We start from the raw sequence: 24881 nt of genomic DNA on the forward strand, positions 1-24881 counted from the left end.
GATTCCCACAGCAGCAAGGCAGGACAGTGGCTGAAGCACCATGGATAGATTCAAGTGAGCAATTTGCTGTGACAGAGGCAGAATGTGAACTAAGGCCTAGCTTCCTCCGGTCCACCTTCCCCAAGGTCCACCCCATTTGGGCTAAAGAAGATGGCTGTTAAAGGGCCAAATATTCCTAGTGTGCAAAGGAGCACTTGTTCACTTGTCCCATCTGGCATGGTCCCAGCACCATTTGTCAGGTTGTTAGCAATGGAAGCCCTTGATTCCTTTGAGGAGCCTGGCTCAGGGGGGCAGTAATCCCTTGTACAACTCGAGCAGTCTCACAGCAGCCAGAAAGTCAATATCTGTGATCCACAACATTGAAGAGTCTTCCCTAGAAAGGGTAGTTTGGCTATAGTCAATAACTGGCTGAATAATCAACAACAACATTAGATGGTGGGCAGGGACCAGGTGATTACAGGGCTTGCGATAGTTTCTGCAGTGGCTCCCAATTTGTGGAATGCTCTCCCCAGGGAGGCTTGCCTATCACCTTCATTGTACATCTTTAGGTGCCACATGAAAATGTTTCTCTTCAGCCAGGCCTTTGGTTGATTAACATTCTGTGTCTTTTAAAAAAAGGGGGGGGCATGCTATTGGTTTGTTTTGCTTTTGTTCTTATTTCTATTATGTATTATGTGTTTTTATTTTATATTTTTATGCTGTGAACCACCCTGAGATTTTTGACTGAAGGTGGTGTACAAATCAATCAATCAATTAATTAATTAATTAATTATAACTATATTCCTCATAACACAGAATTCTAACTGCATCTTTGGGAACAGAGCTACTGAATTGCTGTCACACAAGGGTAATTTAGGACAGGGGATTTGTGCCATCTTGAAAGGCCATCTTCAGAATGTTTTGATCCATATTTTGGTATGCTACTTTTATTAAAGTTGAAGTCAGCAGAAATATCTTTTGATATAAAATGTTTTGTGGGGTATTTTTACATAACAATTATCCTTTTTCAAAGTACCTTTGATTACCCCACTAGAAATAACCTAGCTTCTGAAGAATATTGGCTTATTTTCCTTATTGAAATAAAGCACCCATCTTCCTTTATTCTGACAGAGGGATAGAATCAGCTTTCAAAAAAATACAGATGCCCTGTGCATTTGTATACCTATTTGTAGGGTACCGGTATATTTTGAAATATAATAGGTGTGATTAAAAAGAAAAATGAATCCAGAGATTTAAACTGCTGCAAGATCAAAGGAACAGAGGCAGCAACTACTAGGTGGCTTGTGTCTGATGGCATTTTTTCTGTCTGTGTGTGGGGTTTTTTAAAAACATCATTAGCATATCTTATTGAAAGAGATAATTGAACCATTGAATTGGGAGGTCCAGATCTTGAATATAAAATGCAAAATATTTGCAAATTGCATGATTAGTAACCTTTCCTTTGTAGTTTTCTTTTGGGAAGCTGTGTAGCTAGCTATAAGAAAGGAGGCAGCTAACTGTAGCCTACAGCAAAGGGAAGATTATCAAGATAATGCTAGACTTTTTTTGAGTCGAATATGAAACATTGCTGGTTTTTAAAATCATCTGTTGTTATTTATAAGCATAATCTCAATAGATGTAGCACAGGAATGTGCGTAATATCATCTCTCTTCCAACAGCACTTCAGCGTAATTCAGGGTTCAGGTGACCTACACACATCCATCATTTATAAGTCTCGAGGAAGACCACACCAGTTTGCTGATGATGGCTGCATGACTTAGTTATTCTCATGAGACCTAGATGTAGTCTGTTGCCCTTTTGCACTGTCATTCCATGTTGTTCTTTGATGGACGCATGAGTAAATGAAAGGCTTGGTATCGATTTCCATACAGATGTTAATAATTTCTGTGTACATCATCCATGGAATAGTGGTTACTCTTGCACAGAATTTGATATTGCAGTATTCCTTGATGAAGAGATGATGCACGAAGCTTGCACAACAGCCTTTTATCTCTTGGTCTGTGTGGATTCAAAGCTGAATCAGAGAAATGAATGCATTTTTCCTTGCTGTCATCTTAATGGACTTTTGTTTACATCACATGCCATCAAATACTGTAGAGGGATTGACTAGCTCTGCCCACAGGAAGCTGAGAACCGGCAGATTCTGTACAAAACAGAAGGTTGCACTTGAACTTTCTGGGGAAACTTTCAGACTTTCTGGTGGATGCTTTGTTTAGACATGATGAAATGGAGCTATTTGCTGCTGAATGGATCTATTTAGGATAGCAATATGTCTTGCAGCCAGTGTCTTTAGACTCTCTCTCTTAAGAAAAATAATCAGGAAGCAATTTGCTTAACTTGTACTTTATCTGCAAACACACACACACACACACACACACACACACACACACACTCACAATAGAGCTACTATATCTGCACATAGTAACTCTATTGTGTGTGTGTTAGTATCCCACTCCCTCACAGCAAGCAGTTCCAGCAAATTACCCCTTATGGCAGCAGGGGGAAGTACCAGTAGAGGCTGGTGCTCATTGGTTCTGGTAGGGCAGGGAAGCCAATGTTAGGTGGTGCCAGAACCAATCACACCAGGTGGGTTCAGGCCCCAGGAGACCTCAGAGGGCAGCCTTTGCTATTTCCTCCCTAGGGGTGTGAGGATACCAGCAGAGCCTACTATTCACCAAGAGGCAGCTGTAGAGGCAGCATTGCGTGGACATTGCAGAGGAGGAGGCAGATCTGACTTCCAAGGAGTGTGCCACAGCCACTGCTGCCACTGCTGCAGCAACCTCAGGCCGTGCATTCATTGGAGGCCGGATTTGCTGCCCCTGTGGATCCTGACACCCAGTTGCCTTACTTTGTCTCATGGCTGGCCTTGGAGCCAACTAATTTTAGTTTTGTCCACATCCTCCTCCCTGCTGAGTTCTGCAGGGAACTAAGGATGGTGGGGTATAAATAATAAAATTATTATTATTATTAATAATAATAATAATAATAATAATAATAATAATAATAATAATAACAACAGCATTATTGAGGAGGGAGCATAATTCCCATCCATTCCCATAGGGCTCTCAAAGGACAAGTGCCTGGTGAATTGTACCCTTGTTAACTGCATTAATAGAATGAATGGTTCCCACTATCATCACATAACACAGTGACTGTTTTACTCCTGAATTGTCTTGTGCACTGCTGACAAGAGGCAGGGTTTGGTTTGGGGTTGTTTTTTTTTTTAAAAAAAATTCATTTAAATAAGTTTTTGTTGTTGAATTTTTGATGGCACGCCATCGCCTGCAGTAATAATTGGGGTTGCATTAATGGATAATGTTAGCAGAGTTTCTTCAGTGCCAAAGCAATTGTCATGCAATACCATTTGCAGGTCTCATTACAATCATTGGAAGTGATGGAGAGGCGGAGGTTGCAAGGTCTTCTAAAAATGAGTCCGTTCAGTGACTCAGTGTGTGACAGGGAGAAAATGGGACAAACTAATTCCACCTTCAGACATCAAAAAGAATGAGCGGAGGTGAAACTCGTGATGTGTTTTAAGGCCTGATCCTTCTGTGCCTTTAAATCCAGCTGGGTTTTCTTTTAAAACTAGTTAGCCCAGAATAGGTTCCTGGTGATGAGGTGGCTTCCAGTGCTAAAATACTGCTGAAAATGTGCTAGGAAAACAAGACAGGCAGAAAACCCTTGAAAGATAAGAGCCTCTCCATTTCAGTGCAGGGATTTTCCAGCTTGTTCAGAGGCAGATGTAGTGCACTAGAATCCCGAAGAACAATGCTAATTAGTATTCCATTAAAAAGGAAGAAATCTTGCTGAGACCTGGAGTCACATCCCGACAGTCGAAGTGAAACATGGCTCACTAATGTAGCCTTAATTCTTTTTATTTTGCAGAGACAGCAAGCTGACCATGTTGCTCCGGGAGTCCCTTGGGAACATGAACTGCCGTACTACCATGATAGCTCACATTTCGGCAGCTGCAGGGAACTATGCTGAAACACTTTCCACCATCCAGATTGCATCCAGGGTTTTAAGAATGAAGAAAAAGAAAACAAAGGTAAGGACAAGGGGGAAACTCTTTTGTTGCTGTGCTCTGGAAAGAGTATGACAAGCTAGGGATCCGGAAGAAATGGGAGAGGCCTTGAAAGTGCAGCTTCTAACAAAAATCAATATTCTTAATTTCTGATGGTATGGCAGTACATCCGAGTGCATGAGGGAAATCATATGTTCATTGTTAGATGAATGATTGGTTATAATAGGCACAGAAATGGCAGAGTTCAAACTCTGATGTTGCTTTCTTGAAGTCTATGTAGCATGGAATCCTGGTTAAAAGTCAAGCTGGAATAATTTATTAACATCATTCACATTAGCAGCCTAAGGATTGTTAAATGTGAGCTGAGATCAATTAACAGATTCTACAAAATATCACTGCACAACAGTCTCTTCCCAGAAGAGATCTCTGCAACACAGCATGCTGTAGTGTGTGACACCAATGTTAATTTTGATAGCATTTCCCTCATTAACCTTACAATGAGCACAAACTTTTTTTTAAAAAAAAAGACTAGCTGATGTGGTCTGGGTGGTACTAATTCAGCCAGTGCATTTGAAGCATGATATTTTATCTTGAGAGTGAAAATTGAGAAGCTTGGTGTTCTGATCTGAATTCTATATAGTTCTTTTAGAGAAGATTGCATATACCAATGCTCAGTTCTGATAAAAATCAGAAGCTAACATGTATTTACAGCAAGAAAAGGTTGATCCAGCACACGTTATTTTATATCTCTTCTTCTCTAGCCACTATCTAAATAAAATGGAACATTAATTAAAATTTGCAACAACTAAGTAAAACTGTGAAAGTTAGTTGCCTAGGACTTTAGTATGGAGAGTATGTTCCTTCACAGTCACTGAGACTTTTTACTTCTTTTTGAAGTTAGACATGTGGGATCAGGACTTGGTAGAAGTGCCTCTCTAAGGAGACTTGCCTTGTTCCTACTCTGGACAATTTCTGCCAGCAGATAATGGCTTTTTAATTTTGGAAACTTCCTTCTCTTAAGCAAGCAATCAGCTTTTATTGCAGCTTAAGGCTGCAATCCAATACTTACCTCAATAGGACTTCCTTCTGTGCCAACATGTATTATGCTGCTAGCTGTTTGTATTTTATTGCTGGGAGTGGTTTAATTGTTATTTCATTTGATATTGGCTTCAGTAGTTTGTGGAAATCACTTTGAAAGGAGGCTCATAAAATGTATAAAGAAATAAAATGAAAGTCCCACTGTGTTAAAGTGTATCAGAAAACACATATTAACTATTAAAAAAAATGATAACTTGGACAGAGAAGTAGTGGAATCCTTTCTTAGAGATCTTTCAGAAAGTTACTGAGCGCATCTATTTGGCATTATTAAAATCTAGGAAATGTTAGTATTACTTGAGCTTTTGTTGCTGGAAACTGGACTAGAGGATCAATGTGTTCCCTTGCATCCTGAAATGCAGAGGTGAACCTTCTTTTATATAGTTAATGGAAGAAAGGCGTGGGAGGCATGGTTTGTTTTTTTTTCATTCCTTCTTTTCTGCTTTCATCCCCACCGCTGTAATCACAGAAGTAAGCCCCCTTGATTCTAGCGAAATACACTTCCAAGTGTGCTTATCCCAGCCACCTAATTAAGTGATGGGTGTTGCTTACTAAATGCTCATCCACTTTCAACTATATGTTTCAGCTCAAAATCATTAGCCTTTGGTTTTAGCTGTAGACTTCAGTCATCCATCTAAAGTAACTCCACTGTGATCAGTGAATGAATTTCAGAGTAAATAATTGCAAGAATGCCATGGCAGGCTTTTTAATGAATTTGTTTTAACAACTGTCAGAAGGAACCCTGGGATCAAAGTGGCATGCAGCCCAATCTTACACATATTTAGTTGGTAGAGCAATTTACTGAGTTCAGCAGAAGACTTGCAGCACCAGGCATTTTTCCTCAATATGATTGCACAACAACATACCCCAGTAAGTGATATTGCTGTCTGACTGTAAAGGGTATTTATAAACAGGCATGAAGACCATACTATTGACAGCGCATGAGTTGGAGCTCTCCATGATAAGGAGTTGGTCCATGTTATCTTGGGCAGATCACTACTGTCCAACCTCAGTTTTTCATATGAAAAATGGGAATAATATTGACAAAACTCATAACAAAGGGATGAAGGAGAACCTTATAAAAGTAACATGTTTGAAATGAATTGGTTTTCATTTCACTTTAGAACTTGATTTTACTCTCTGTGATTCTGCTAAAGCCCAGTGTGCATGAACAGAGGAGCCGTGAGTGAGGATGGAAGTCAGCTTGCACCTGTGGTCCAGAGTCACTGCAGCTTCCCAGTAAGGAGAAGGGCAAGGCCCTGGGGAGGTCAGTGCTGTGCAGATGCACCTGCGGAGCCAATCTGCCCCTCCTGTTGGTGCATTTGCACTGTGCCCAGCTTCCCACTGCCTCACCCTTCTCCCTCCCAGTAAGCAAGTCCCCTCTCCACCAACTGCTCCTGTATGAACAAATAGAGCAGTATGACAGCTGCTTAAACCCAAGCACATGGAGCTGTTTGAAATGCTAAACCATTTCTGTACAGCAAGCTGCCACGTGGACTTGGCGGCTTTATCCCTGATGCCAGAAGCCACCAGCTTCACATAGCACTCTACTGCATGTTGAATGAAGCAGCCCCCATGCCCAGTGGCCTTTGCAGTAGCCTCTGCATGCATGAAGGCTTATATGAGAGCATGGGGTGTGGATTTCAGCTCCATGGAAGGGGATTCTTTGAAATGCTAACATTTCCCCTGTCTTCCTACCCAACAGTACACGTCAAGCTCTTCAGGAGGAGAAAGTTCTTGTGAAGAAGGGAGGATGCGGAGGCCAACCCAGCTGAGGCCCTTCCATTCTCGGAACGTTGTTGATCCAGACTTCCCCATTCTTCACTTGTCAAGTGACCCAGATTATTCTTCTAGCAGCGAACAGTCATGCGACACCGTCATTTACGTTGGCCCCAACGGCACAGCCCTTTCGGACAAGGAACTGACCGACAACGAAGGTCCCCCGGATTTTGTCCCCATAGTTCCTGCCCTTCAGAAGACCAAAACGGAAGGCAAGCTGGAGGACATGGGTGAGACAGCGCCCAGCACTTCTGAGAGAGACTGCTTGAAGTGCAATACATTTGCGGAACTCCAGGAGAGGTTAGACTGCATTGACGGCAGTGAGGAGACTGACACGTTTCCTTTTGAAGAACTGCCTGTTCAGTTCAGCTCCGACCAAGTGACTAAGTGCCCTGTGTCAGGCCAAGCAGCAGAGCTCACTAGTGCATCAGAAGAAGGCCTGGCAGGCTGCCAAGAACCTGATAAAGATTTCAAGGAAAACCTGAATGCAACAGCCAACAAAATTCAGGGAAGCCATTCCCCTGTTCACACCGGGGTGCTTAATGAGGCACCCACCCCTCCATCACCTAGGAGTGTTACAGGCAGTCCAAGTAGCCACACAAACTGTTCCCAGCAATCCCACAGCACGGATCTGCAGAGCAGCCGAGAAAGCCTGAACACTTGCGGCTTTGTAGAAAGCAAGCCTCGGCCCATGGGTTCCCCACGGCTTGGCATTGCAAGCCTTTCCAAGACATCCGAGTACAAGCCGCCCACTTCTCCGTCTCAGAGGTGCAAGGTTTACACCCAGAAAGGGGTGCTGCCCAACCCTGCACCACCACCGTCATCCTTAAGCAAGGACTCCGGGATGGTGTCCAGTGAGTCTCTGATGCAGCCAGAGATCCGCACTCCTCCCATTGGCATGAGCCCACAGCTCATGAAAAAGTCTGTGTCTTCCAGCAGTGCTGATTATGGGGAGCCCATTGACAACAAAGAGCAGCAGGAGCAGCAGCAGCAAGAGCCACCTCTTTCTCCTGAGTCGAAGAAGGAGATTTTGAGCACAACCATGGTCACGGTGCAGCAGCCCTTAGAGCTGAACGGAGAAGATGAGCTGGTATTCACCCTGGTTGAAGAACTGACCATTAGTGGGGTTCTGGAGAACGGACGTCCAACAAGTATCATCAGCTTTAACAGTGATTGTTCTGTGCAAGCTCTGGCCTCCGGGTCTAGGCCGGTTAGCATTATCAGCAGCATCAGTGAAGATCTTGAATGCTATGCCAGTACAGCTCCTGTGTCTGAGGTCAGTATCACCCAGTTTATGCCTCTTCCAAAAATGGGACTGGATCACAAAGCTGAAGAGGCTGAAAGCAGACGTTCCTCTATCAGCTCGTGGTTGAGCGAAATGAGCACCGGAAGTGATGGTGAACAGTCATGCCACAGCTTCATAGCCCAAGCATGCTATGGGCATGGGGAAGCACTGGCAGATGCGCCCATTCCTGAACTGGCAAGAGGTGTACAGAACAGCAGTGTGGTTTGTATAAATGACAAGCAAAAGCCAGTCACCGAGGAAATATTTGTACTGCCAGAGGTTACCGATGAAAGTATTAATAAAATGTCACCTATCAAAGGTTGTAAAATATCAGCCCTGGGAAAGACTATGGTCACAATATCAAACACCACAAGCCTAAGCAGTTGTGAAGGTTTCATTCCAATGAAGACCAACATTACTGTGTATCCATGTATTGCTGTTAATCCCTTTAAAGCACAAGAGCCGCCTGAGACCATATCTGTAGTGTCGTCACCAGCAAAAGTTCCCCAGCCTCAAGAGGTGAAGGAATCCAGTGTAAGAAAAGAGATAAAATTTGATGATCCTTGGCTAAAGAGGGAAGACAGTGTGAAAAAAGAAAGCTGTGGCCCCAAGGCTGAAGCCATCACTCAACAAAATAAGAAGCAGAAGTCAGCAGACAGGTTTAGCAGCAGTAGCGGAGAGACTTCCAGCTCCCCGGGAACGGAAAACCTGAAGAGGGTTGTAGATGGATGTGAAATGGGACTTCCCAGTTCCACAGCCCACAGCCCAGCACACACTACGGAGAGCTTTAAAAATGGCAGCCTCACAAGAGGCGTTCAGAAGGCCAGCAAGCTGGAGGAATTGGATGCTGTTTCCTATCATTACATTGAGGAGAACAGTGCCATTAGCTGTTCTGTTGGGTCCCAGACTTCCAGAGCTAGCTTGGAAAGAAGGATTGCGTCCCCCAAACACTGCGTTCTCACACGTCCAAAAGGAACTCCGCCGTTGCCTCCCGTGAGGAAATCTAGCCTGGATCAGAAAAATAGGGCCAGCCCTCAGCACAGCACTTGCAGTAGCAGCACCAGCAGCCCTTTGAACCAACCAGCCCCTTTCCTGGCTAGTTTTCCCGATGAGCTGAATGGGAAACAAAAGGGTTCCAGTATGGAGAGCGGTAACAATAGCAGCAGTAAATTGTTTAGTGCCAAACTTGAACAGCTGGCCAGCAGAACCAATTCCTTGGGAAGGTCCAGTGGGAGCCATTATGAGTGCCTGTCTTTAGAAAGGGCAGAGAGTCTGTCCTCTGTCAGCTCCAAGATGGGTCCTGGGAAAGACACCACAATGCCCAGAGCTGGGAGAAGTTTCAACCGCAGTGCAATGTCCTCACCCACAAACTCAGGCCTTTCTCAGTCTGCAGGGGCCTCACCAAAGGCCAGTCAATCAAAGATCTCTGCAGTGAGCAAGCTCCTCTTGGCAAGTCCTAAGGCTCGAAGCCTGGCTGCCTCAACCACCAAAACACTTAGCTTCTCTACCAAGTCCCTCCCTCAGTCTGTGGGGCAGAGTTCAGGCTTGCCTCCAAATGGAAAGAATATGTCCTGGTCTACTCAGTCTCTCAGCAGGAACAGAGGCTCTGGGCTCTCCTCAAAACTGCCCCTCAGAGCTGTCAATGGGAGGATCTCAGAACTTCTGCAAGGAAGCACTGGCACCAGAGGGCTGCAGTTGCGTAGGAACTCAGACACAGATGATCGCAGTGCCGTCCACGGAGAAGAGAAGCCAACTGTTCACCTGCTGCCTTCACCTTACAGCAAGATCACTCCACCTCGGAAGCCTCACCGCTGTAGCAGTGGCCACGGAAGTGACAACAGCAGTGTCCTGAGTGGGGAGCTGCCACCTGCCATGGGGAAAACAGCCTTGTTCTACCACAGTGGAGGAAGCAGCGGGTATGAAAGCATGATGAGAGACAGTGAAGCAACGGGAAGTGCTTCCTCAGCACAAGACTCTATGAGCGAGAACAGCAGCTCCCTCAGTGGGAGGTGCCGAAGTCTCAAAAATCCAAAGAAGCGTTCGAATACAGGTATGTCCTTAGACTTGTACATTGAGAAATAGCACCGAGACCTGCTGAGTAGGTTTCAGAGTTACTTACCTTATTGGGGGGAATGCAAAAAACATTTCCATTGGAAATTAAGGCATTTTAAGGTGATTAACTCAGGAGGAATTGGGCAGAAGAGGATGAACGGCCCTGGGAGACCAAGACATGTGCCCATATTGTGAGCTAGAATAATATGTGACACTGTAGAATATCTTTACTGCTTGCATGGCATGGAAGTTCAGCTGGGGGAAAGTAACAGAGAATTTCTGTGCTTTTTGTTAGGTGAGTAAATATGTGACTATGCCAGGTCTTCTGTTAAACCAACCTTCTCCAGCCTGGTGCTGCCCTCTAGATGCCTTGGTCTCCAGCTTCCATCAGCCCCAATCAGCATAGCCAATGGTCAGGGATGATGGGAACTGTGAACCAAAACAACTGGTGGGCACCAACTTGACTTGGATATCTTCAGACTTCTTCTCCTTCTCCTTCGTCTTCGTCTTCTTCTTCGTCTTCTTCTTCATCTCCTCCTCCTCCTCCTCCTCCTCTGGAAGGGCATTTTTCAGGGTCCATTCTTCAATTGTCTAGACTTTGCTTCACCTGTACAGATGGAAATTACTGTTCTGTGCCCAAAGCAAAGACTCAAAGCATTTTGAACTAGAGCATGAGAATATTACTCTTTCAAGACTACCATCAAGAATAATTCTCAAAAAGACATAACTATTTCCAATTTCCATCACTAGCCTATCTTAGGGCTTTGTTTTATTTTTGTCATTTCTGCCTTATATTCAACAACCCAGCCCAGTGTCCTTTTTAGAATGGCGTTCTTCCTGTTCTTACCAATGAATGTGTTTTAATGAGAAAAGCAGGTTCTGTAGAGGACATTTTCTTACCTCCTGTCTTATTTGTTTTATTTATCACATGTTTATCCTCTTCCTCAGGGGATAAACAGCTTAGGACAGTATGTGGGAGATGAGTCATTTTATCTTCATAACAACCTTATGTTCACCCAAAACTTCCATGGCAGGAATTCAACCTATGTCTCTAATCCCAAGTCATAGAAACCCCTCTGTAGTATAATGGAAAATGTCCAACTCTCTCTCCATTATACCATACTGACTCTTCTAATAGTATTGACTACAAAGATCTGGAGTGGGGGTTATGTGACATTCTAGATGTTGCTGGGAGCCCAGCCATGGGAAGATATGCTACATGTCCCTGTTCAATGGAAAGACTGAAACTCAACTTTGCTCTTTCCCTTCCCTCTGATCCCAATTGGCTGCACACTCTTCTCAGCTATTTGTGGGTTTCGCTAGTGATCCAATCCCACCTTTCAGCATTCCCCATGGATGGATTGACAAGAAATGAAGTAGATATTCCACTAGAAGGGCTGCATAGGTGGAAAGGGCATCCAGTCCTTTTCCTCTGGACCACTGATCCATCAAGGCAAAAGAGAGATCACATTCCAGCAGTGGACTATTGGTTAATTTCTTGTAGACCACCTAGATTCTTATAATGAACTAGATGGGCCTCAGGCTGATCCAGCAATTACTCCTTAATTTGTAATTACAGGTTCAGAATATGTATTTCTAATGCTCAGGCGCATTATGAATCAAACATCATTTGCCATAGACATTCTTCTGCCACTTTGAGTGTAAAATAATATTCTTCAAATGTGCCAGCTGAGACCCATTCATTAATCAGTGAAGCAAAAGTGGATCACACAAGACAGAAGCCATCCCACCCTTCACCCCTTGCTCTCAGTGTGCTGACAATCCTAGAATACAAAGCTAGCACCCATACTAATGACCAAAGTCTAGCAGGCTGAGTAGCAAGGAGAATTTTAACCTACATCAGATGGAGCTGATTTTTGCCTGACCTTGTGAAATGGCTTCATAGGTGAGGGGAATATATACTTTCCAGTTCTAGCTCACTTCATGGGAAGCCCTACTTTCCTATAATTGCAAATGAACTCTGTTGGCCATGGCTGGTCTAAAAGGTATGTGGCCTATCAAAAAAGGATTTGTTTACTATCGCCAAGATGGTAGAGTCATGTTTGTTCTGAGCATGTTCTCAAATCCTTCCTCAAGAAAGGGATGGGACTTGCTCTGTTACAAGGCTGGCACACTCTGGTTATATATTTGATCCTTGGCACACTTTAGTTACATTTCTCCTGTTATAGTACAGGATCCACCTCTTTTTCAGAAGAGGCTGAATAAGCATCTGTCAGGGATGGTTTAGATCTAGAAAATCCTGGCATAATGCAGGTGTTGGGACAGCTTGACCCTTGAGCTCCCTTCCAGCACTCAGACACACTCGATGGGAATGACTTGCCCTGTTGCCCTGATAGATCTTGAATCCATTGACCTTCGGCACAAAGTGTGCAGCTCACCTTTACTAAACTGTGCAAAGCAGGGAATGTGTAATGGAAGAGGGAGGGGGTTAAAGATTAATTTTGAGCTTGGATGCATCTATTTTTATCAGACCACCATTTTTAATGGATTGTACCCATTTCTAATTAAGCCTGGAAGTAACAGGTCATATTTAAACACCTTGTCATTCCTTAAAAAAAAGAAAAAAGTCAATGCAAATATCTTTTTCCCCTCATTAAACAATTGTCAATAAATAAAGCCTTCCACTTTTTATAGCATGTTTTCTCATTGAATTCCCACCCCCCAGCAATAAAGTCATAATTCTATATTGGATGGAAGCACAATCTTTTACATGTCAATAGATTTATGAGGACATAAACATAAGATTATGACTGCAGCAGTGGGCCAGGCTCAAACTGGAGTGGAATGGGGAAATCTGCTAGCATTAATTTATGGACAAGAATAGTCTTGCTTCAGTTTTTTACCCTCTTAAAGGCAGATCTCCTTCCCTTAATCCTTGTCCATGTATAAAAGATTGCCATTGCGATTTAAATATACATAGCTATCTCAAAGAACCCAAGGCATTTCCTATTATTTTAAACTATGGTGTCAAGAGCACTGGACCCTTCCTGATTTGCTGTCATGGACACACACTGCTATAATGGATATGGTGCTGTAGATATGCTCATTTCAGGTCAGGTGACCTTGTCTGGTTTATTTATGATTATTATTAACGGAAATGCTAGCTGTCAGGCGTGATCAACATGAATCAACAGAAAACCCCTTTTGAGAGGCCACAAAGACTTTTAAGAAAATCGCCAGCAGTCTTGTGAGGTTTCACAATTGCTTTTGAAGTTCTCACACACCGAAGAGACAGATTCCTCTCTTCTCCCTGCCTCCTGGAGATTGAGATCTTGTTTTCTTTTGGTTTTCCTTAAGTGCATTACAGTACTTCTATATACTTAAGTAACGGTTTTAGAACCTGAGCATCAAAGGGTACGCAACAGGTTTTGAAAGACAAGAGCAATTTACCTTTCAGTTTTAGTCCTGCTTAAATTTCAGGTTCTAAATTTCATAAGCACAGGAAACTGCTTGCAGCTACCTGATCGTTACATAGCCTAAACAAACACATAGTGTTTAATCATACATACAGGCAAATACAAACACATCCTCCTGTTAGTCACCAACTTCCACCTACCATAACTATGTGTTGACTTTTCTTAGTGCTTTATTAACATTGGGTCTAAACCTTCCATTATTTGCTGCTGAACCCTGGTATTATCCACTCACTGTGCTGGAAGAATGAAAGGACAATTCATGGCAGGTCCAGGACTCAGATGCAGTAAATAACGTTTAACCCTTGTTCATCCTTTTTCATTTTGTATGGGCTTCAGATTTGTTTGCCGTCTAATTCCTCCTTCTGTGCAATATTGCTGCTTCATTGCAGAAGACAGAAAGTGAGCAGAGATAGAGGGAACTCTAACCTCCATTGCGCTCCACAGGACTTCCATCTGCATAAACATTACTAGGACTGGGCTGAAAGGAAATTAAGAGTCAAGCTCACAATTTAGATTTCAGCTGTTCCTGGTTGTTTGGCCTTGGACTCTGTTAACTGGACCACACATATCCTAATGCCATTGCCATTTTAGAGCAGCCTAGTGCCTTTTTATAATGGTCTTTTTCTGACAGATCTTTCCTCCCTCACTACCTCCTAGCATCTGTGCAGCTATTTATTCTCTGGTTTCCTCCTCCCTCCTGTTAACCTCTGCCCTCTAAGAGTGAATGGGCACCATGGCCACTTTTTGTCCAAATAAGAAGGTGTGATTAAATAGCAACAAGATAGCTTAACCAAGGAGGCAAGACAAACACATATAATAGGCTGGTCACAAACCGTTCATTGGAAACAATTACATTTATCCTGACTTAAAAGTGTGAGCCATTGTAAAGAAGCCCCAGTATGGCCTGTGCAATAATGCTGGCTTCTGCAAGCTAGAAGGTTATTTGTCTCACCAGCCTTCACCAACCTGGTGCCCTCCAGATATTTTGGATTATAACACATCAGCCCCAGTCAGTGCTGGCTGAGGCTGATGGGAGTTGTAGTAAAAAAAATGTGGAAGGCACCAGGTCGACAAAGGTTGGTGTACGCCAGGTTTAACATAGCAGATGGTGGGAAAGGCAATGAATGTACTAATTGTGGACATGGCCCAGGCAGTTGAAGACATTCATGTCCCATTGATTTCAGTTGGAGTAGTGGTTGTTGTTGTTGTTAACTGAGTTTATATACTGCCCTGTACCTTGAGGGGGATGCAGGTGGCGCTGTGGGTTAAACCACAGAGCCTAGGACTTGCCGATCAGAAGGTCAGTGGTTTGAATCCCCGCAATGGGGTGAGTTACCATTGCTTGCTCCCTGCTCCTGCCAACCTAGCAGTTTGAAAGCACGTCAAAGTGCAAGTAGATAAATAGGTACTGCTCTGGCGGAAAGGTAAACAGCGTTTCCGTGCGCTGCTCTGGTTCGCCAGAAGCGGCTTAGTCATGCTGGCCTCATGACCCAGAAGCTGTACGCCAGCTCCCTCAGCCAGTAAAGCGAGATGAGCGCCGCAACCCCAGAGTTGGTCATGACTGGACCTAATGGTCAGGGGTCCTGTATTTACCTTTATACCTAGAGGTCTCAGGGCGGTTCACAGAAGAAAATCAAAATATAAAACCATAAAATACATAATCAAAATAAAAACAACAACCCAATAGCCCTCCCCCGAAATAGGTTGTACATGCTTCTCTCACTCATCCTTTGTCCTTGAAAACAGTACAGAACTCAAAAGGTCTTTACTTGGGCTAGATCATTCCTTGCCATTTTAAAATTAGGGATGCTATGCTCAAGGATAATCCAGTGCTATCATTTTTCTGGAAACTAGGTCTGTGCCAGAATCATGCTTTTTCCGATAATGAGGTCAGGCTGTGGTCTAGATACCATGGCTTATTTTTATTTTATTTGAGGCATATGCCACTTTCTACCATATATTTTTTTTAAAGGTGACTTCTAATAATAACCACATTCATACAAATGTAATTCATAACCAACTGAAAATTGATAACAACACATTGAGACTGATCATCCACAGTCAGATTATTCCACCAGGGTGGGGCTAAGGGGCACATAGGCATATGAGGGTCTGATTCCCTCCCTTCAGAACTGTTTCTGCTGCTGCCAAGGTGAAGGCAGCCCTCTCTCACACACCATCTCTTTTTTTAAAAAAAATGACATGATAGCTAAATACGTTAAGATCATGTGCTGTTAGGTCATTGGCAGTTGGGTAATTGTTTTAAATATCGTGTTCATTTTTAAATCGTAGCCAATCCAAACGGGCAAGAGAATGAGCTACAGTGGACCCTCGGGATACAAATAAAATTCGTTCCGGGGTCCTTACTTAACCTGAAAAGTCCGTAACTGGAGGCGCCGCTTCCGCGCATGCGTGCGTGGCAAAACCTGGAAGTATACACTTCCAGGTTTGCCATGTTCGCAACCCGAAAGTTATGTATCCAGAGTGGTACATAACTCGAGGGTCCACTGTATTACAATGCTCTTTCAGAGGTGAATTTGTCTCTCTTGCAATGCAATTCTGTTCATCGCCCTTCAAAAGTTCAGTGTGACTAAGACCTGGGGAGTGTACATAGGATTGTAGCCTTAGCCTGAATATCCATTTTTCCCCAGGTGCAATGCTATGAGCTCATGAGTCTTTGGAAGCTAAAGAATATAAGAAGGCCACAGAAGGCAAACCTGTGATTAGATTTACATTATACAACAGCTCTCAGACATACACTTAAGCTCTCAAACAATCTTCACAGATGCATTGGCTTTTTCATACATGCTATTTATCGGCTTCCAGTTCTTGTCCCCCTGTGGCGTTTCTAATCCATAGCAAGCCCTCGAGCACAGACTGGGTATCATTTGCAACAGGAAGAGGTTTTCTAAGGAAGATCTTCCATAGGCAACTCCCCTCCCTGCAACTTTATTTGGTTTGTATAAAACAGGCTCGGGTCCCTTTTTATATATAGTTATCTAGATCAAAGGGTTCTTGGGTCTGCCTGAAACTATGACTAATTATTGACTGCAATACTGGTTCAAGGGAGAATCCATTTCCCTTCATTAGGAGCATGTGGCTGCATAGGTTTGGAAATTGCCTGTGCGCACTTTCATTTTTAAGGCTTTTGCTTTTCAGTAAAGCAACAAGCTCGGAACTGAAAATGTGCAAAGTACACAAGACAGAGCTCAATACAGCAGAATCAGCATGGCTTGGGTATTTCTTTTTTTTTCTTTTTAAAGAATGGGGCTTCATGGTCAATCTTTTAGAGAGCAGCTTGTTACCGATGGACAAAGGGCCCCAATGTAATTTGCTCCTGGCTGCCTGCCTGCTGGCAAGGGCTGGGCTAGAGCACTTGGAAGGGAGATCAAGCACAGGGATATTGGAGCATATAATAGCTTATATGGTTGGCTGCTTTGGGAGAGAAAATCTAGCTATTGGTTCCTGAGATTTGGTTAGTAGGGCTTAACGTGGCCTCAGCTGATCTTGCATGTCACATAGCAGCAAAGACCACATTCTTAGAAAGAGAGACCTGTTCAATTCAGTGTGGCTCGTAGAAAGCAGAAGAGGGCTCAGGAAATGAAATTAAACCAGACAAGTGGAACCTGCAAGAAAGTGTTGGTGTGTATCTGCCCTCCTAAAAGGGAGGCTTCTGTACAGAATTCCGGCCAGCCTTTTCCTCCAAGCAGGGCATTTCAGGCTCCTCCTTCCTCTTCCTCTTTCTTTTCCAACGATTGCTCCACATTCTGCAGCTCCTTGGTGCATGCACAGTCTTCATTGGCCAGACTTACCTCTCTTGACAATGCCAGTTTCTCCCAAAGAGCTGGCCTATGTGGTGCCCAAAGGGGAGTGTGTTGGGTGTGGCTGAAATACCAGATGTTCGATACCACAGCTGGAGAGAGGCCTGTTACACTCATGTTCCGCTTATGGCTTCTCACAGGCATCTGGTTGGTCACTGTGAGAACAGGATGCTGGACAGTGTCATTTGTATAAACAGAGGATTCAAATTCAAAAATGGATATTTGAAAATAAGTTGTAATATCAATCCAGGTTTATTTAAGAATGAATGTAGAGGGAGGTATTGCATCTTCTGAGAAAGCTGGAATCTATCAATATCAGGGTCACTGGAAGCAACAAAATAATTTCTAAAATAGTTATGCATAGAATGTGGAGATAGTTATACTAACAAATTGAAAAGATCCATTCTACCCAAACTTTAATAATAGTATTATTATTGTTATGGTTTTTTTATTATTTATTTATTTATTTATTTATTTCCCACCCATCTGGCTGGGTTTCCCCAGCCACTCTGGGCACCTTCCAACAAAAGATTAAAAATACATTAAAACATCAGTCATAAAAACTTCCCTAAACAGGGCTGCCTTCAGTTTCATCTGTTGCTTCTTGATAATGAGTTACTACAAGCAGACTAAGAAGTGTCATATTTGGAGTCTCCACCATCCCCCTGACTGCAATGCTTCCACAACACTCTGATCTGGATTGCATGACCATTGCAGCTGAGACACAGACTATTCAGCCTTGCAATGAGGTGTGGAAAGGGGAAGGTAGGCACGGTTGGACCAAGAGGTCCTTTGATTCCTTCCATTTTCACCTCCCTGCTTTGTGCATTTTAATAATGGAATATCAAATACACACATATTTACGCAGATGTAAATATAAAATCGAAATGAAAAACTAAAAGCAGTTCCACACATTGCACAGGAAAAACTTTCTCCTCCAACATTATCTGAACAGAAACTGTGAAACACTAAAGACCTTTAGCTCTAATGCCAAAAAATATGCCGTAAGAAAACATGCTGTCAAAAATGAAGAAACAAACAAGCAGATAATTTCTCTTTGCATCCAAAAATGCCAGAATTCACTCCCAGTTTCAGATGAGCTGCAAGGCACCAGAGATTGAAGTGTGGCTACACACACTAAACTCTTGTGTTGGATTGCAGTTGCAGTGTTTGGTTCAAAAAAAACTTAGTCGCATTTCAAAGCAGCATCTCACATACTTGCTTTGATGATTGCAATAGTGATGGCAATTCATACATAAAAGTTATTTCTTAATCTTATTGGTGATGTTCACAGTAGCAAAAGGAGCTGCTGTGTGTGTGTTTGGTGACCCTTTTAAACACTTAACTCCTGACTGGAAAGCAGAGATGGTGAAATGGGCCCCAATCACAATTTTTTTTGTTCATTAAAAACAACAGCATTGATTTTCCCAGGTCACAGCCAGGCCATTTCATGCAGCAAATCTGTGTTGAAAGGGATCCGAGTAATCATTTTTTACACGCTTGACTACCACGTGCTGGCACTGAGCTTTCGACCGCATGAATATAGGAATGATTTAATAGAGGAAGTAGCAGTGGGCTATTGTGCATGTTGAAGGCTCTGTGGAACATGCATGATTGAGTTGGACACCATTAGACTACTTGTAAATAAAACCTGCTAACTTGGCTGGCTAGGAATTCGCCTACAGGAACACAATTGCCACTAGCTTGTCTGGACCCTACCCCTTCTCTTTCAGGAAAGCTGGGAAAGGGACTGAGCTAATTCATTTTTTTTAAGGCATGCCTTGGACAATAACCAGCTCAGAATCATCTCCATACACAATAGCATTAGACAACTGGCATAGCAACAGTGTGTTGTAATCCAGCCCCAGTGAAGATAAGCATGGGGGTGAGGAGGCGTGTTGCTATTCAGTGGCTGGCTAGAGATGTGTAGCTGTTGGACACTGTCTGCTGTGACCTACATCTTCTCTGGGACTTCTCCCAAATTACTTGTCAATCTGCCATGCTCAATGAGGGGCTGCCTCCTGACATTGCACCAGTACTGCTCATTTACAGACTCTAAATGATCAGCCTCAAAACTAATGACGCTAGACAAGGGAACACAGGGCGGTTATGGGAGAGGTTGGGGGTGATGGCGGAAAGCATTGCTTGGTACAATTAAACAACTGATAAAATAATGGCAGATAAAAATGGGGGGGGGGTTAATGGAGATTTTACTCAGTTTCCCCCATGTGAAATGATGTTCAGTGCTGCCTCCCTAGTCTCAAATAATGCATTTATGTCACACCGAATACATGAACAATAAAAGAATTGTCCACATTATCGGTCAGTCTAGAGAAAATAGTCATATTGTAAAAGTTTTATTTCATGAGATACTCCAGTTGTCCCCAACAGGGATGCTACTATTCTGCTTGCAGATGCAAACCTGGAGTTCATTGGAGTCTGAGAACAGAATAGAGAGCAAGTAAAAAAATAACAGAAAATGGTCAACACGTACAAATACTTTTCACATTCTTGCATCTATCTGATCATAGCCTTTTATCCTCTTTCTTTGTCTCCATCCCACTTTGGGTGTCTCTTTCCTATTGGCTCCCCAGATCTTTGCTGTTTGGTGATAATCTCACACCCAGTTACTTGTCTTGCTGTTCCATTCTGATCAGCAAATCTGGACCCCTAACACAGTACACTGTGTCCCACCCTTAAGGTAAAGGTAAAGGTACCCCTGCCCTTACGGGCCAGTCTTGACAGACTCTAGGGTTGTGCGCCCATCTCACTTAAGAGGCCGGGGGCCAGCGCTGTCCAGAGACACTTCCGGGTCACGTGGCCAGCGTGACAAAGCTGCATCTAGCGAGCCAGCGCAGCACACGGAAACGCCGTTTACCTTCCCGCCAGTAAGCGGTCCCTATTTATCTACTTGCACTTAGGGGTGCTTTCGAACTGCTAGGTTGGCAGGCGCTGGGACCGAACGACGGGAGCGCACCCCGCCACGGGGATTCGAACCGCCGACCATGCGATCGGCAAGTCCTAGGTGCTGAGGTTTTACCCACAGCGCCACCCGCGTCCCTTTTTATCCCACCCTTAGATTCCTCATTTAGACATTTGCCACACTGTTCTTACAAAAAACAAAAGAAGCCACCCTTCTATGCATCAACTTTCTATTTAAAACTCTTGCCCAAGCATGTTCCTATATGCCCTGGTTTGCTCCTCATGTTGTAAATTCTTATCTGCTTTTAGCTATCATATGCTGTTTGTCTCACGATTCCATGACTCTGTATCTTGAGTCCCCTTGATTAATTAGAAAATGATATGCTATCCATATAAATATATATATGGGGATATGGCCATGTTATTCTAATCTTACACTTTACACCAATTCCTTATGATTATCACATTTATTCATTGGCTGTTGCTATCCTGTCTGCACCTACAAGGACTTCAACTATCAGCCATGTTACCAAGCTCAAATCAAGGTCAGCACTCAGATGTTCTTATTCATGTAGCAGGGCTTTAAATGCTGTACCATAACCTGTTGCAATATGATTCTGATTCTTTCAGGGTAGAATCAAATTACTCCACTCCCCCTTTATGAGGGAAGGTTTGGATTCATGACTATGGTTGTATACAATTACCTTTGCCCATAGAAAAAGGCATCAGGATGGGTCATAAGGTAGAAATACTATAAAACTGAATCAAAGATGTATACAAGTTGGTTTTTTTTTATGAGACACATAAGAAGAGCCTGTTGGATCAGGCCAATGGCCCATCTATTTCAGCTTCCTGTTCAGATGCCTATGGGAATCCTACAAGTAGAACTTGGGTGCAACAGCCCTCTCCCCTCTTGTCATTCCTAGCAACTGGAATTCAAAGGCATGCTGCCTCTAGCAGTGGATTGGAGCCATTGATAGTCCTGTTCACCATTAATATGCCTAATCCTTTTTAAAAGAAGTACTTCCTTTGTGTGTCCTTAGTAGTTCAGGGTTGGATGACTCCAAGTATTATAAGAAAGGGAGAAAAAACTTCTACAGTGGTACCTCTGGTTACAAACTTAATTCGTTCCGGAGGTCTGTTCTTAACCTGAAACCATTCTTAACCTGAGGTACCACTTTAGCTAATGTGCCGCCGCGCCACCACTGCATGAATTCTGTTCTCATCCTTCCAGGTTAGTGGAGCCTGTAACCTGAAGTGTTTGTAACCCAAGGTACCACTGTATCTGCTTTCAATTTACCATGCATAATCTTATACAACGTGGTTGCATATCCAACCCCTTCCTTGTCTTTTTATTGTAACTTTTTATTGTGGTCATGTAGTTTGCACCCTATAGCTGAGGCATAGCTGTGGCATTACCCCTGTGGTGTAACTGAATATTATCACATGTTGTCCATTGTTGTTTTAAAGTTGCCCAGGTTTCTTGTCTTGCTAGACTTTTCACAACCAATGCATCTGAACCTTAAAAAACAAATTACTTGATCCTCTCGGAAGGAGGTGCAATGCATGCTGTTCTTAACAGCATGATAAAATAAAATTGTGCTTCTGAGATTGGCAGTTGATTCAGTTAGACTGTATAAAGAGGGATTCACTCATTTTCAGTTCGCAAAAGAAATAGAGATATAAGGGTGAGTTTTGCTGGGAAGCGCATATGTGTATGGATAGACAGACAGATGGACAATAACCTTGCCAAAACTCCCATTGCTCTCTGCTTGCTGTAGAGCAGATGTCCACTGTGTGTTTTATATAGATATAGAAGTATATTTGGTTCATGCTCAGCACTACAGAGTATGTGCATTTGCTGTTTGAACCAGTTAAGTCTTTCCTTTCTGTGGTATCATGAAACCTTAGTGGCACTCACCATAAAACACTACTGTATAGATATATTTTCTTACACAACCCATCTCAAGTGAAATCAGATAAACCACAGAGATTAAATAGAGGGACTCTGGGACAGCAGGAATTCCTCTTAAGTCACCCTATACCTTCTGTATCCAGACTAATAACCAGCTCATTAATCAATGCCTATTTAAAATAGATTGAGTTTCAAATCACCTTCTCTGCAAGTAAGAGAATTGTTTCTCTGCTTGTTGTTCTACAGGTAGGAGAGGAATGTTTTTTTTCTCATTTCCCCTCACACTGTTGTTCATTGTTTACAGCAACATGAACAACCAGTTGCAAATGTAGTTCAAAATGTGAGGATCCAAATAACACAAACACAGGATTCTGGTCAGTCAAGTTCACAGAGGCAAAATACTGGATCTTTAGCAGGAGGTGAAATGTGAGTCTGTTTCCAGAAGAGGAGATAATAGAAATGGGTGGATCTTTTGTGAGGAGAAGTGGGTTGGACCTGTCCCCCTCCACCAGTCTTAGCTAGCCATCTTCCTATTCTTCCCTTCCCGAGAAAATCCTTCATGTCATTCTAAGGCTAGCAGTTCCTGAGTGTATTAGACAAAAAGAACAATAGGAAAAACAAAAGTCCCCTGATACAATAAGAAACATTTAAAAAGCAGTAGCAAAGTGAATTCTGGCCTTAACTGTAGGTGGGATCATGTGGAGTTTCGTATGGTGGACAATATTGTGAAAGGGTGTTGTTCTCTTGTTTGGTAAATGCAGTGAAAAATGCTACTTTTTTTTTTTAAAGGAACAATCTGTCAAAAGATTATAGTTCTCTTTCTGCTAGTGGTTTATGACAGTAAGTCAGTCTGAGATGCCACAAGAGTGGTTCTAGCGCACCATGAGTGGTGCTAGGTTAAACATGTTTAGGTCTGCATGGGTTTATCAAAGCATTGAGTGTGGAGGGAGAGATGGGGTCTGCACCTGCTAGGCTTGCTTCCCTTTCCACCCATGATTGGCTGAAGACATTTTGCTACCTGAGGCACTTCCTCACCTCCCTTCTGTCCCATTGTGTCTCTTTGTGAGAATCATGTATACTCTGAAGATTTGTTCACTCTTAATTATCAGACCCAGTTCCTGAGTTGTTGAGAGTGGGGCAAGGTGAAGGCAAGCAGCTCATTGCTCAGACCAGAGACGGATCCTGACTGGATGCTAAGTGAGATTATGCTGTGCTAAACAACACTAGAATTTTGCAAGAAATAAATTTAGTGATACATTACAGATGTGTCAGCACTTGTGGACTGCAGTATTATTGTATATTTGATGGTAATGTTCAGAGCTAAGAGGCAGCTTTCCTCAGTCTTGTTTCCTGGCATGTTGTAAACTCTTGTTTGAAGAGAAGAATGAGAGTTTTGTCCTTTGATAACAAAACCTTATAACTGTGACCTTGATTAGGTTCTCAGAGACGGAGACTCATCCCAGCTTTATCCCTTGACACAACATCTCCTATAAGGAAACCTGCCAGCCCAGCAGTACGCTGGGTAGATGGACCTCTGAGAAGTTCCCAGAGAGGAATGGGGGAGCCCTTTGAGATCAAAGTCTATGAGATTGATGATGTGGAGCGGCTCCAACGACGACGCATGGGGGACAATGTGAGGCATTCCTAATTTATTTCTGATCTTTAACTCGGAAGATGTTGATTCAATCTTACTATAACTTGTTCATCATATATGTGGGTTTCTGTCCAGCAATTCACTTGGGGCAGAGGTAGGGGTGGTTGAAGCAAATGAATAAACCCAATAGAATAGACAGAAATGTAATTCTCACAGAGATGGAATACCTGGCCAAATTCACACCTCCAAAAGAGAATCTATACAAGAATCCAATAATTCTGGCACTCACACAGCAACTACAATCCTAGATGAAATTTGAGGTTCCCAAACCACATATCCATGTCTACTTCTGTACACAGAGAGCTTCCTCATGCTCCAGTTCTCTTCATCAGAGCAAATAGCCCCATGTGCAGATTCATGTATGCATAGAGCTGTGACTCCCACTGAAGAGAATTGAATACCTTTGCAGAGAGGAGAGCTCTGCACAAAGGTACGCATGAGAAGTCTCTGGTCTGAGAACTGTGAATGTCCCGGGGAATTCAAACCATTGAAGAGATGGCCAGCTGTGTAGGCAAAAGGCTGAGTTGCTGGGTTTCCATTCTTTAGAGCCAGGAGTGTCAAAGCACACACATGGCCTGAACTCTACAACAAGGGTGACCAGCAATAACACCCTCTGAATCAAATGTTCATCAGCCCCCAAATAGCATGGCCATTGGCCAAGGATGATGGAACTGAGTACAAGAACATCTGGAGGGCACCACGTTGGCTATTCCTGCTCTACAGGCAGTTTATATAAAATAAAATTGTGAGTCTTGCAGCACGATCTCTTACCTTGTAGTACAGCATTTACTCAATAGGTGCATTCTGAAGTAAGAGGTTTCACAGCAGAAGTAAACATTTTGTTGACTCATGGATGGTCCCAACCCCACACCTAAGATAATAGGATTATGAAAGCAG

At 43.1% G+C, this 24881-nt stretch overlaps 1 protein-coding gene across 6 annotated transcripts in view; it reads left to right on the forward strand.

The window, feature by feature from the left end:
• Positions 1 to 24881, forward strand: part of KIF26B (kinesin family member 26B) — a 296108-nt gene that overhangs the window by 263487 nt on the left and 7740 nt on the right. For 5 of the 6 annotated variants that reach the window (XM_083496725.1, XM_083496726.1, XM_083496728.1 and 2 more), the window contains 3 exons: positions 3886 to 4048; positions 6825 to 10233; positions 23767 to 23963. In XM_083496725.1, coding sequence (XP_083352851.1) covers positions 3886 to 4048; positions 6825 to 10233; positions 23767 to 23963 — 3769 coding nt within the window. The remainder of the gene's footprint in view (positions 1 to 3885; positions 4049 to 6824; positions 10234 to 23766; positions 23964 to 24881) is intronic. The other variant, XR_014524480.1, reaches the window with a different exon arrangement.

This window comes from Podarcis liolepis, assembly GCF_965112155.1.
Source record: "Podarcis liolepis genome assembly, chromosome: 3".
Classification (NCBI taxonomy): Eukaryota; Metazoa; Chordata; class Lepidosauria; order Squamata; family Lacertidae; genus Podarcis; species Podarcis liolepis.